This window comes from Archocentrus centrarchus, chromosome 9 (genome assembly GCF_007364275.1).
Source record: "Archocentrus centrarchus isolate MPI-CPG fArcCen1 chromosome 9, fArcCen1, whole genome shotgun sequence".
Lineage (NCBI taxonomy): Eukaryota > Metazoa > Chordata > Actinopteri > Cichliformes > Cichlidae > Archocentrus > Archocentrus centrarchus.
In genome coordinates this window covers 21,416,224-21,428,486 of record NC_044354.1, presented here as the reverse complement: position 1 = coordinate 21,428,486, position 12,263 = coordinate 21,416,224, and the positions used below count along the sequence as shown (strand labels likewise).

At 40.0% G+C, this 12,263-nt stretch overlaps 1 protein-coding gene across 1 annotated transcript in view; it reads left to right on the top strand.

Moving 5' to 3' along the window:
* The first annotated feature begins 4,603 nt into the window (after window positions 1-4,603).
* Window positions 4,604-12,263, top strand: part of dtx1 (deltex 1, E3 ubiquitin ligase) — a 45,398-nt gene continuing 37,738 nt past the window's right edge. Inside the window, exons 1-3 of the mRNA XM_030738454.1 lie at window positions 4,604-4,771; window positions 4,875-4,974; window positions 5,412-6,044. Coding sequence (XP_030594314.1) covers window positions 5,786-6,044 — 259 coding nt within the window. The 5' untranslated portion in view covers window positions 4,604-4,771; window positions 4,875-4,974; window positions 5,412-5,785. The remainder of the gene's footprint in view (window positions 4,772-4,874; window positions 4,975-5,411; window positions 6,045-12,263) is intronic.

Below are 12,263 nucleotides of genomic sequence, written 5' to 3'. Positions count from 1 at the left end.
GGTCTAAAACCAGGTGTTTCAGTTTCATTGTCCAACCCCTGTATATCTTTATTTATTTCTTTACTATAGTGGACTAGTATAAGCTAGGTTTGCACTAAGGTGCCCTTTACAGCGAACCTAAAAATTTTACACTAATCATCAGAAAGTACAGCTGATAATCCTCAGTGTTGTTAATGTTGGTTCTGCAAAGCCTACAAGCTGGCAAAGGTGCTGTAACAGACTTTTTTTCCACAGACACACAACTGACTGCCTCCATAGAGGAAGAAGCACTAAATGTACAATACTGTGCAAAAGTCTTGAGCCACTCCTGATTTCTTTTTATTTTGCTTTCAAGGAACTAGTGTCTCTCTCTCTCTCAATCTCTCTCTCTCTCTCTCTCTCTCTCTCTCTCTCTCTCTCTCTCTCTCTCTCTTTTTAACTCTTCTTAAGTAATAGTTCTCCAGGCTTTCTGAAGGTCTTTCAAAGGCGTTCTTTGGAAATTGGCTGCCTTTTCACTCATTCACTTTGTTGCTTGCAGCCTGTCACAAAAAAATCACATAATTTGTTCAATCTATGAAAAATGTCACAGATAACACAGTTTAATAGGCATAAAATAGTCTTTTTGCACACAAGGTGATTAACCCCTTAACTGGCAGCAAAAACTACATAACGCCTTCTGGTCATTATTGGCTCTGAACAACCCATTTCATAGCCTATTAATCGGCTGCGTCTGGTCCGCGGGCCGAATGAAGTGCATTTATATGGCAGGCTAGACCCGCCCATTTTGACTGACACCTCATTCGGCCAATCATGTTAAGAAATGGGTTTCCCAGAGCCAATAATACTCAGAGGGCGTCACGTAGCTTTGTCAGGTGATTTGGTGCAGCCAGTTACATGATTGGCCGAATGACGTGTCAATAAAAATGGGAGGGTCTAGCCTGCCATATAAAAGGGACTACAAACGGCCCGTCACCGGGCCTTTGCCAGTTAAGGGGCTACCAAAAAAGTGATCAGTCAAAAACTTGGCATATCTCAACATGCTGTGCAGTTTAATTAAATAATTTGAGGAAACTGGACAAGAAGAGGACAAAAGAAGAAGTGGCAGGCCCAATAAAGCTACCTACAGCAGGTGAATAGTATCTGAAAGTCATGCCCTTTAAGAAATAGGGAAAAAAAAATCCAGCAAAGACCTGACACAGAACCTGAGAGGTGCATCTGGTCCTTAAGTCGATCCATCTACTGTTTACTGAAGCCTCAGCAGAAATGATCTCAGTGGAAGAGCGGCTGTCAAGAAGTCATTCTTAAGGAAGGGCAACATGGAGAAAAGGCTGAGGTATGCCACATCACACAAGGACTGAACTGAAAATCAGTGGCAATACACAGTTAACTGAGAATAAAATAACCAGATAAAGCCACAAAACAAAACTAAAAAAAGCTGATCAAGGTAACAGAGTCTCTTTAGAGGAGTGTTCCAACATCTTTGTTTTATCTGCCCATTGCAGTAATGTTATTTTGGCAGCAGATGATGCTGCTCTTCCATTTAGTGAAGCTGTTCAGTGATGTTATGCACATCACGAACAACAATATTGCTATTAATCAGTCATGTAGCTGTCTATAAGGTATTCATTTAAATAAATGACCTCTCTGGTCTCTGTAAAGTCAACAAGTTAGTGATTTTGTCCTTTATTACTTATGCATTATGCATGTGCATTTTGTGTGTCTGTTTCTGTATTTGTAATGTTTTCTTTCCCGTTTAAAGGTTGCACATGTAAAATTGGTAATTTTGTTTTTTTTTTCTGATCTTTTTATGTAGTGTCACCATTAATTAAAACAAATAAACAAGTATATAATTAAAAATGAAAGAAATATAATTACTCTGGGGCACAGTTTAAATTTAGATCCATATTTATGTATCTTACATACAGTGCTGGAGATTTTCCTTTAGAAAAAAACCCCTGATACCAAAATCAAATCAAATTTATTTACATGGCAATTAAAACAAACAAACAAAACTGCAGAAATATGAGCAAACAAATCATTATTTTAATAAAATATATATGAAACTGGAATAACAAAAACTTTGAGTAGCTATTTATTAGAGGTGGGAATCACCAAACACCCCATGATATGATATTGTGATTTTTATCATTTTGCAGTATGCTGAGTATTGCAATAACACATTCTGTGATTTATCACCTTTGTTTAACTGCAAATTATGTCCTCAAATGAAACTTCGTCCGTATCTGTTTTTATCCAAAAGGTAACATTATGTCACTTCAGTTATTTTTTTCCTGCAAAATGAGTGTCAAGCATACCACCACTGTCACTAAAACACATTATGTTTCAGGTTCCATCCCAGGGTTCCCAGATAAACCAGACAACAGCATAATTGACGAACCGATATCATCTGACCCAACTATGAAAGGAGCGATTTCTGCCATTTTGAGACGGATTTCCCATTTGCATTTCTCCCCCACCCTTGCAGTAAAATTAACTTGGAAACAAGATTTGCAAATCACTATCAGTGAAACAATTTGGGCTAGAGAAACCATTCCTCTTCCATATGTGCGAGACACTCCCTTATTCAATTTAAAGTTGTTCACCAGGTGCACCTTCACAAATCCAAATTGGCTAAGATTTATCCAGAAGTAGATCCAACCTGTGATAGATGTAAATCTGAGGAAGCCGCTCCTCAGAAGCCACTTAAAATGACCTTAAAACCATCTATGTTGCTTTTTGGGGTTGTTCCTGAGTTACCTGTTGGGGGACACAAAGTGATTGCTTTTTCAGCTTTGCTGGCTTGTCGCCTGATCCTTCTGAGGTAGAAGGATCTGCCCCACCCACAGTAACATGCTGGATTAGGGATATATTATCCAATTTAAAACTGGAGAAAATTAGATATGTAATGGAAGACTCGGAAAATAAATTCTACCAGACTTGGAAATTCTTCCTTCTTTTCTTTAATCAACCCTCGATGCAGGTTCAGGAATAGATGGTTTTTAGGCACGATGGTTGATCAGATACTATAAAGTAGCATACATTGTTTTGCGCTTTTTTGCACAGTATTCTAATGACAATGAGGACTGGGTTTGTTCATTATTATGGGGCGTTTCTTTTTTATTATAACTATTATTTCTATTTTTGTAATTTTTTCATTTTTTTCTATGGGCAATTTTTGTACATTCATATTTTTGTAATGTAAACTTTTCAATAACTATATTAAACACACACACAAAAAAACTGCCATAAATGTTGCTATAAGATGGAGTTGGTCTGAGATTAAAGGGGTCAAGTTGGCAATTACATACAATCTGTTTCTGATAATACAGCAAATAACAGTGATAAATTATTTAAAAACAAACAAACAAAAAACAGCAACAACAACAACAACAAAAAAATCATTACTTGCTGTCTACATAGACAGAAATTCACATTAAACCGAAATTCACCTTTAACTATTACATTTGGGCTCAGCAGCCTTTCTAAAAGAATATAACCAGAATACAACCAGCTGGCAGCCAGCTGACTCGAGTCTCCTTGAGTTGTGCTCATTGAGAAAGACTCATTCAGACTGATGGCAACATGTTGGAAATCTGTCTGCATTTATAAATTAGACAGCAACTATTTGCAATCCTTCAAAAAGCTCTCTCAGAGAAATTGCAGTCGGTCCAAGTCAGACTGTGACTGTTTGCAGAAAGGTTGCCACCTATCAGGCAACCTGTGCAATCATCTTGCAATTAAAAGTGGTCGTGACTGTTCAACACCCTTAAGCTCTGGGCAACTATTTAGTCACCACAAGTTGCAATCGGTCACAGAATGTGAAAAAAATCAATGCAATCACCAAGAAGCCACAGATGTTTTTTTTTTTTGTTTTTGTAGATGCAACGAGGTTGCTACACTATTTTTTTTTTAACCGAATTAGGAGGTAGTAGAAAGGTAACTACTGTAAGTGTGCCCAGTGTTGGATGGTTTTACAGCTGAGCCGATTTTATGCGAGTTTGCTCAGTAAACACTATCTCAGGATGGTCGTGCATGAGATGAGCGATCTTGTTCATATTATTCCCACAGTGTTTTTTTGTTTTTGTTTTTAGTTTATTTAATAAGATATTTGTGTCCCTGTATTGATACAATATCGCCACGAAAAATAGCGCGATAGTATACTGTATCAATTTTTTTTCCTCCCACTTCTACTATTAAGATTGTCCTCTCTCTGCAAATCTGTAGCATGCTTGCCTTTGAGGTAGGAACTTGTACACCCCTATATGTTTTTGAATAAATAAATAAATAATGAGATATTATAGAGTAATGTAATATCTGAATATATTGCTTTGGAAAGGTTGTTTCCCATTCACGTGGTCTGCTCCCCTCTCTTCTCACTGTAATCTTGTTTCAAACAGGGGTTTTATTTTGAAACTGGATACCGGAAGTTGTGTAATTCTATTTTTCTTTCTTATTGACACTTTGGGTGATTTTTATCGGCTGTACATACAGGTGTGCCTGGACGTTTATTATTATTATTATTACCATCATTATCATTATTATTATTATTATTATTATTATTATTATTATTATTAGGATCGTGTGTTTACTGTGTGGATGCGTGTACGTTTGGCGTCAGAAAGAAATGAGCGTCTACAGCAGCGCAGCGGCGGCTTTGCTCCGCACTCAAAACCGTGCAACTGGGGCATGCATTCACTTAACACAGCGGACCAACAAGCTGGTGTAGACTGTGGCGGATTCACGGGAATAAAACGACGTCTTGATTTTCTGTAATAACACCGGATTACTGGAGGTGGGTTTCGAGGAAGATTTCGGTTTTAATGATAAGGAAACGTACAAATTACAGATGTGAAAAGGTGCGCTTCACCTCATTTTTTTTTTTTTTTTTGTTTTAGTTTTTTATCCCCCCTCCTTTGGTAATCAGATTTTCGTTCGGAGCCAGTGAAATGCAGCCTCTACCTGACAGATGTGTGGCGGCACAGCTGCAGCCTACAGGTTTGTATCGCCACTATTAATTCAAGCGTGTTTTGCATGTTACAAAAAAAAAAAAAAAAAAAAAAAAAGCCAGACGCAACAGAGACAGTGTCGCTCGTATGGCACTGACTGCATCTAAACAGCTTATTTAAAAAAAAAATGTCTGAATGATATTCTGTCTACTGTAATTATAGTAGCATCTGTTTTTTTGTGCTCTGGTCCTTAAACACACACTTGATAATTATTTTTGTTGCAAAAACGGACTCCATACAAATGCCCTGACTACGTTTTGAGAAACCAAAATTAATTGCCGAGAGGTACAGGCCAGCAATCGGGCTACAGCACAGGGCAGGTTAGATTTGTGGGAGTTCCTCTGAAACAATACCTGTCTGTTTACTCAGAGGATAAATCACAGCTTTTGTTTGCCAGTGTGCCTCTGCACCTTGTCTTTTGTTTAGAGAGTGTCTCCTGTCTACCTGCTGCAGATCTGCTGCTGTGGTTGGCTGTGGAGGACTGAGACTCCTACAGCTGCAAATCACATCATCATCAGCATCTGCCACTTCAAAGGCAGCAAGACACAAGAGGACAGAGGCTGCTTTTTGGATGATCAAAGCCGCAGAAGTCAGAAAGCACCTGTAGATGATGTCTCCAGCAGAGCCGTTTGCTTGAAAGCACCATGAGATAACTGGGGACTGCTACACTAATCGCTGATTCAAGCTTTTCTGTTTGGCAATGATGAAAATGTTCCTGTGTGTCAGCTGACTGACAGGGTCGCAGTGGTGTTCTAGCACGGGACATAGCCAGCAGCCGAAGCGCAAACACCACAGAGGAGATGGCTCGTCCAGGATCGGGGTTGTTGGTACCCTTGAATGGGCTAGGGTACCCCCCTCAGAACCTGGCCAGAGTGGTGGTCTGGGAATGGCTGAATGAACATGGGCGCTGGAGGCCCTACAGTGCAGCGGTTTGCCACCATATTGAAAATGTACTGAAGGGGGATGCCCGGGGAAGTGTAGTTCTAGGGCAGGTGGATGCTCAGCTCTCTCCTTACATCATCGACCTGCAGTCCATGCACCAGTTTCGACAAGACACAGGTAAGAGGTTTTTGGTTTGTGTGCACATATGGCACAGATATGCGTGCCAAGGAAAGCACAGATGACACAAATTTAACCATAACAATATACCCAATGTACTGTACACATTATTAATAATTAATTATGTTTGGCTGTCCTCATAAGAGATGATGTCATATTATCTAATCAGGACCAAACCAGCTTTAATGTGGCTGGTAGATAAACTCCATGATCATTTCAAGGGAATAAACGACAGTCCTGATTGTTTTGGGACTCATGTATATGAGCCACAGGTAGAGCCAAGAGGCACTGCCGCAAGATGAACAATGAACTATAGAGCCGATAAAAGTGTAGCAGTTATATATTGAGCTAGAAATGTTTTTATGCAGCTGTTGGGATGCCATGACCTTGCCAAAGGTCACCATGTTTGAGCGGTTGTACATCCATCAGAGAAATGAGATGCAGCTCAGTGTAACCCTCCTCACTCTGTGTTGTTGCTCAAGAAAATGGCATTACAGTAGTAGTTTGCAATTCAGTGAGAAGTATGTTGTTAGTGCAAGTATTTTCTCATCCTGCTGCAACATTGCTTCAGTTTCTCTTACTTTTCACACACACACACACACACACACACAGATATATATATATATATATATATATATATATATATATATATATATATATATATATATATATATGAAAAAAATGGAACAATCTGGCTTCACAGTTTATTAGACAGTCAATATCCCGCTATGTTTGAACTACCGAGTGTGCAATCAAAAACTTTGTCCTCAATTTTGCATTTAATGTGACTTCTGTGAGACAGCGTGAGGCCAACATTATCTCGATTGAGGGATCGATCGCCTCTGGCCATAACACGCTAACAGTAAATGCTGTGGAACCACCCCGCCTTTCCTGATACCACATGTCGCTTCAGAGTAAAATCCAAGCCGGCACAGCCTTTGTTTGGTTCACTGTAATGCTCTCAGATGAATGTTACCTTTTAAAATAAAACCAGATGTTTTTTTGTAATTCTCCACCAGCGCTCAACACTCTCTGTCTCTTTGTGAGGATTCCCGCCCTGCTGTACCAGTGTGTGTGAAGCAAAGATATGGGGGAGGTTGTAGACATCTGTTAAAAGCAGCCTTGGAGAAATCTCTAAATTATTCTTCACAGTCAACTGTGGTTTATTGTAATTCTCTTATCCATTTATTGTGGCATCTTTGTTAAGATGCTCTAAGGAGTGGACAGTGTGCCTGCAACAAAACTCATTTATGAATTAAAGCCTGAAGAGTAAAGCTTCTCACTCTTTTAAGACAGAGGCTGGTCTTGTTGTATTTGAAAGTATTATGTAACATCAGAGCATCACAAGGTACAGGGAGATATTCACAGGATATACAGGAGGTAACTTCACTGTCCATGGGTCTGCACTGTGTCACCTTTCATCGTCAGCATTGATAAATAGTTGCAGTGCTGTGCAGAGTACAGATAAAACTGAATAGAGCTCACATTCATAAAAGGTCAGACCAGCTCTGATAATGCAGGGGGAAATGATAAGCTGTCTTTCTCTTAAATGGTTTGAATCTGCAAATGTATTAAGTAATAGCTGCATATGTGTTTTTCAACAGATGGCTGTAGTTTCAAACTAACTTAGGCTATAAATGCAGTGGAATGTGGCAGCGGTCACAGTGGTCTGTGGTCTACTTGCCCCCTTTAAAAATTAAACAGTAATAAAATAAATATAGTGCTTGAAAATCAGCAAGTGCTGTCTAGCAAAAGCAGTTGTGGAAAAGTATGTACTAAATTGCCGGACTACATTTAATATTAGTTTAATGTACCTTACAGTCATCAACACTTGGTCTATCAGCATTTTTCTTTGGTTCATACGTGTTCTTCTCTACTGTGTGAAATGCTGAATATGAGGACAACTCCATTTTTGAGTGACTGTCAGGTGGGTTGTAGAAAAAAGAGCTGCCTGGCTGTTTTCTGCTGTTCTCGTTGACGTTCTCCCCTCTGATGAAACACAGAGCTGCACATGTGTCTGTGTGATGAGGCAGTGAGTCATTTGTCAGCCATTACCATGACACTGGGGGGGGGGCTAGGCCTGACGTTTATCGCTTCTGGTTGTGCTCTTTGCTGTGTTACCTTCCCCCTCAGCTGGGATAAACCTGTCACAGCAGAGGCTGATGGACAGTAGATACCCGCTGGATACCCGCTGCCTCCTCCTCTTCCTCCTCTTTGTCCTCCTCTGCACTCTGTATTGCTGTACCTCCACATGGGCACACCTCTGTCCTGCGTCGCACATCGATCTGAACTCCCGTGAGGCCTATCTTCCAGGCTGTTGTGATGTTGTTGCGCCGCTGCTTGCATGAAGGACCTCAGTGAGCTCGTTTTGTTGTAATGTGAATTGTGATGCACGCATTTCACATCGGATGTTTGCTGTAGCTGAGCAGGTCACCCTCAGCCACTTGCTTTGTTGCAGGCTTATGGAGTGTCCCTGTGGGGAAACCCCGTTTTGTCGCAGAGCCAGTAAGCTTGTCCTCTGAGGCTGTTTTTCTTTTTTTTGCCATGAATTGGAAAGAGGGTTAAGTGTGCTTGATATCCACTGTGTATGTTTCTGAATAAATACTTGTGTTTTTGCATGTGAGTAATTTTTGCTGATGCTTGTGTGATTGGTGCCTTCTGCTCACTGTGGTGTTTGGGTCCTGTCCCTGCAGGCTGTGTGCAGGGCTGCCCTTCACTCCCATGGGTTTGGCAGGAGCGCCTGTGGGTGGGTAAACAGGCAGAGTTACTTGAACTAATGAGACAGCAACTATGTTTTACCTCCATGGCTCCCTCTAATCAGAACATCATGACAAGAAAACACAGCCACCGCAAACAATGCGGCGGGGCCCGGCTCTGGGGGGAGTACCCCAAAAACATCTGTATTTAATTGGCACTCAAACACACAGGACGTGGTTTTCATCTCAGTACAGTTGCTGGTAAAGAACACCAAAGTTGCTGGTGAAAAGCACCAGTCTGTGGTGAAATCCTGAGTAGCGCTGCTTTATGGATATAGTATAAGGGAAGGCTTAGAGGCTCATATAAGTATAGTGTGAAGAGATATCTGGCTGAAGGCAGGGAGAGAATTGACTCTCAGCCAAGAAGGATCGATCCGTTTTCCTCCCCAGAGGGGCATTTGAACCTCTAAACACTGCTGTGGACTGATCCCCTTTCACTACAGCCACCACCACAGCAAAATACATGGGCTTATCTGGCATTTCCATCATATGCCAACACTTGTGGCCTGCCTGATGGATTTCACACTGCAGGTACTGTTTGGCATTTAAGCACTTATATTTTTATAGTTCCCCGTATCATGGATCAGTGGCACAACCCAGAAACCAGCTCAGCTGTGTTCTTCTGCATTGTGAAAGACTCCTCTGCTGGTTATTGTTTTGGTTTTACTGCATGTGCTGCAACAAACTGATGTAATGCAGGAAATTTCATACAGTAATCTTTGTGAATGGAGTGAATTGAATAATATAAATGCTCGATGGCTTCGAGGAAACAAATATTAACAACAAGCAACTGTACAAACTAATGAAAATGAAAAAGTTTCAGCTCACATCATCCATTTAGTTTTGTGATCTTTATGTAAGTTTGTTCAGTTGAATTTAGACTTTGATTGTTGCGAGTGTACGATATGGTTTCCAGTGTTTATGAGATCTAGAAGGGTGGTAAGTTTTAGCCATCAGTGGGACACCAGTACCAGATTTCTTCATGTCTGGTCAGCTTTATTATTCAGGATGTTTTTTAAAACATTAAATACAACAGCATTCAAAAACCGTGTGGTGCAAGGAGTCAGAACAATGTGACACGGGCCACTTATGGAAGAAACTGATGAAGAAATCATGAGATATCATCACTATTATCTATAACTGGTAGAATCAATACTTTAAAAATGAACATTTTACCAGAACTTTACATCTGGTGGATCTTCTTTTGAAAATATGGAATAAGTTATATGGAATAAGGGAGGGCCAGGCTACATTTATCTTTGTTATACCCACCCTTCAATAGGCGTGGTATCAAATTTTCTGTTGTTATTTTGTGTTATTGGACTACACAGCTGAGGTCCATCATGATCCATTTCTCTGGAAGCGATCACCCAAATTGGGTAGAAATGGAAATTCAGGATCTGAACCTTTTTCCACATACCAGACACAATGTTGTGAAAACATACCAAAAATTCAATAGTTTAACATATGATGAAATTTATTATGACGTTTATAAATGTTACAATGTTCATATATAATATTTAATAGAAGCCATATCTCAGTTTTGTCTTGGTCAGTCAGCAGTTTCCACCAGAAAGAGCAGATTCTGTTTATATAGGGTGCATTATGGATTTGTATCAGACTGATTCAGACATGATGATGTCATTTAAGAGTTGAGAAGCAAATATAAGCTTCATAATAAAGCTTTCTGTATCTTCAACTCGGAAGTTTTATATATAAAAATCAAAAACATAGGGGTAGCAAATTACTGCAATACAAATGGGTACTGCGAATTGATGCCAGTAGATTTAACAAAAATACTCCAGATGTTTGTATCAAATACAATGAAGCAAAAGGAACTGTGTTCCATTGTGTCTGGGAGTCCAGGAAAAAAAAAAATGGGAGGATGTACAGTGTGTGATGGGGAAAATCGTATGTAAACCCATTAATCCCAGTCCTAAATCTTGTCTTCTTGGTTTAGAGTCAGAAACTAATACATATCGATATAGTAAGACTGAATGGACACTGATGTACCTCAGTCTGCTGAGTGCAAGAAGCAAACAAAAGGACCAAAATTTACTCGCTGGGCAAAACAAATGCTGTCATTTTTACCGCTGGAAAAATCACTTGTGTTCTGAAGGGTAAGCAAGAAATCCTCAAGCATGTATGGGGACCATTTATGGACTTGGCAGTTCACGAACACAGAAACTGATGTATGAGAATAAAAGCAAAAGCCTTGGAGAGAAGGGTTTTTATGTTCCCTGATTATGTGTGTGCATGCGTGCATGTGTGTGTGTTGCTGTTGTACTGGTGTTGTCTTTTACTTTTCTGTTCTTTTATATTCAAATGGACTATAATATCTGAAATAAAGTTTCTTGTATATTTGTCTTGATGTAAGTGATTGGTGAGCTTTATTGTTTTTTTAATTCAAAAACATACATGGAGAGGCTGGGGATCAGAAGAACACACCAATTTGCAGAGACAAGATACCTCTTTAGAAAGATTACAGTCATGTTTGTGTGGACATTAAAACCAGCTCATAACCATGTATAATTTTAATAACTAGAAACACGGTCACCTTATCAGTGGGAATCAGTAGTGACATTTTGTTGCATGCTGTGTAAGATGCAAACTTAACGCTTTAATGGGTCGTGCACCATCACTGATGTTGATATTTTCTCCCAAATTTAAGGTGAAAAGTGAACATTTCACCTTAAATTTGAAACGCAACAGAGTGCAACGTGCAGATTATTTCTGCAGCTGTGCCACATGGATTTGTGCAGTTGTACGGGCTGTTACGGTTGCTCTCTGCTCGCTGTTGTGTGTTGGCTCATGTGTGACTGCAGAGATAACCCCTATCAGCAGCTGTGTTGATGGAGCAGGGCTTTGTTTGTTTTTGTTTCAGAGGCGTGAGAACCTCTTCTTCTCTGCCTTATTTCCCTCAGCTAAATGCCCTCTTTGACTAATTATGGTTAAGAAGTGTCACAAGTCAAAGCTCTCAGCTTCTGTTATGTGTTGAGCTGACAAACAGCAGTAGTTGTGGTTTGGATGCTACCTGTGAATCTGCTTGAGCACTTGTTATGCTGTAGACCAGCAAAGAGGGTGGTGCATTTGTTTTTTTGTTTTTCTTTAATGTAGCTTAGTAAGTAGTAAGTATGTGTGGGAACTGTTCTGGTGGTCTGTGGGAGGAAGCTGTAAAAAGGATTCCTGAGATGTACGTGGTAAAGGTCAGGTGCTGTATGCATCAGCTCTGACTGTGAAATCCCACTTGCGTCAGAAGAAAGAAAATGAGCAAAGAGTGGAGCCCAACGACTGTAAAACGCACGCTTAGTAAAAGAAATGTGAAGAACCAGGTAGAAATAGAAACAAGGCGGAACCGGCCAACACAGTTAGCTGGAAAAGTAGTGCACAAGCATCACTGTGGTGTCCGCTGACACACTGCATGAGGAGATACTGTATCTTCATACTGGGTTTATTTTGAGTT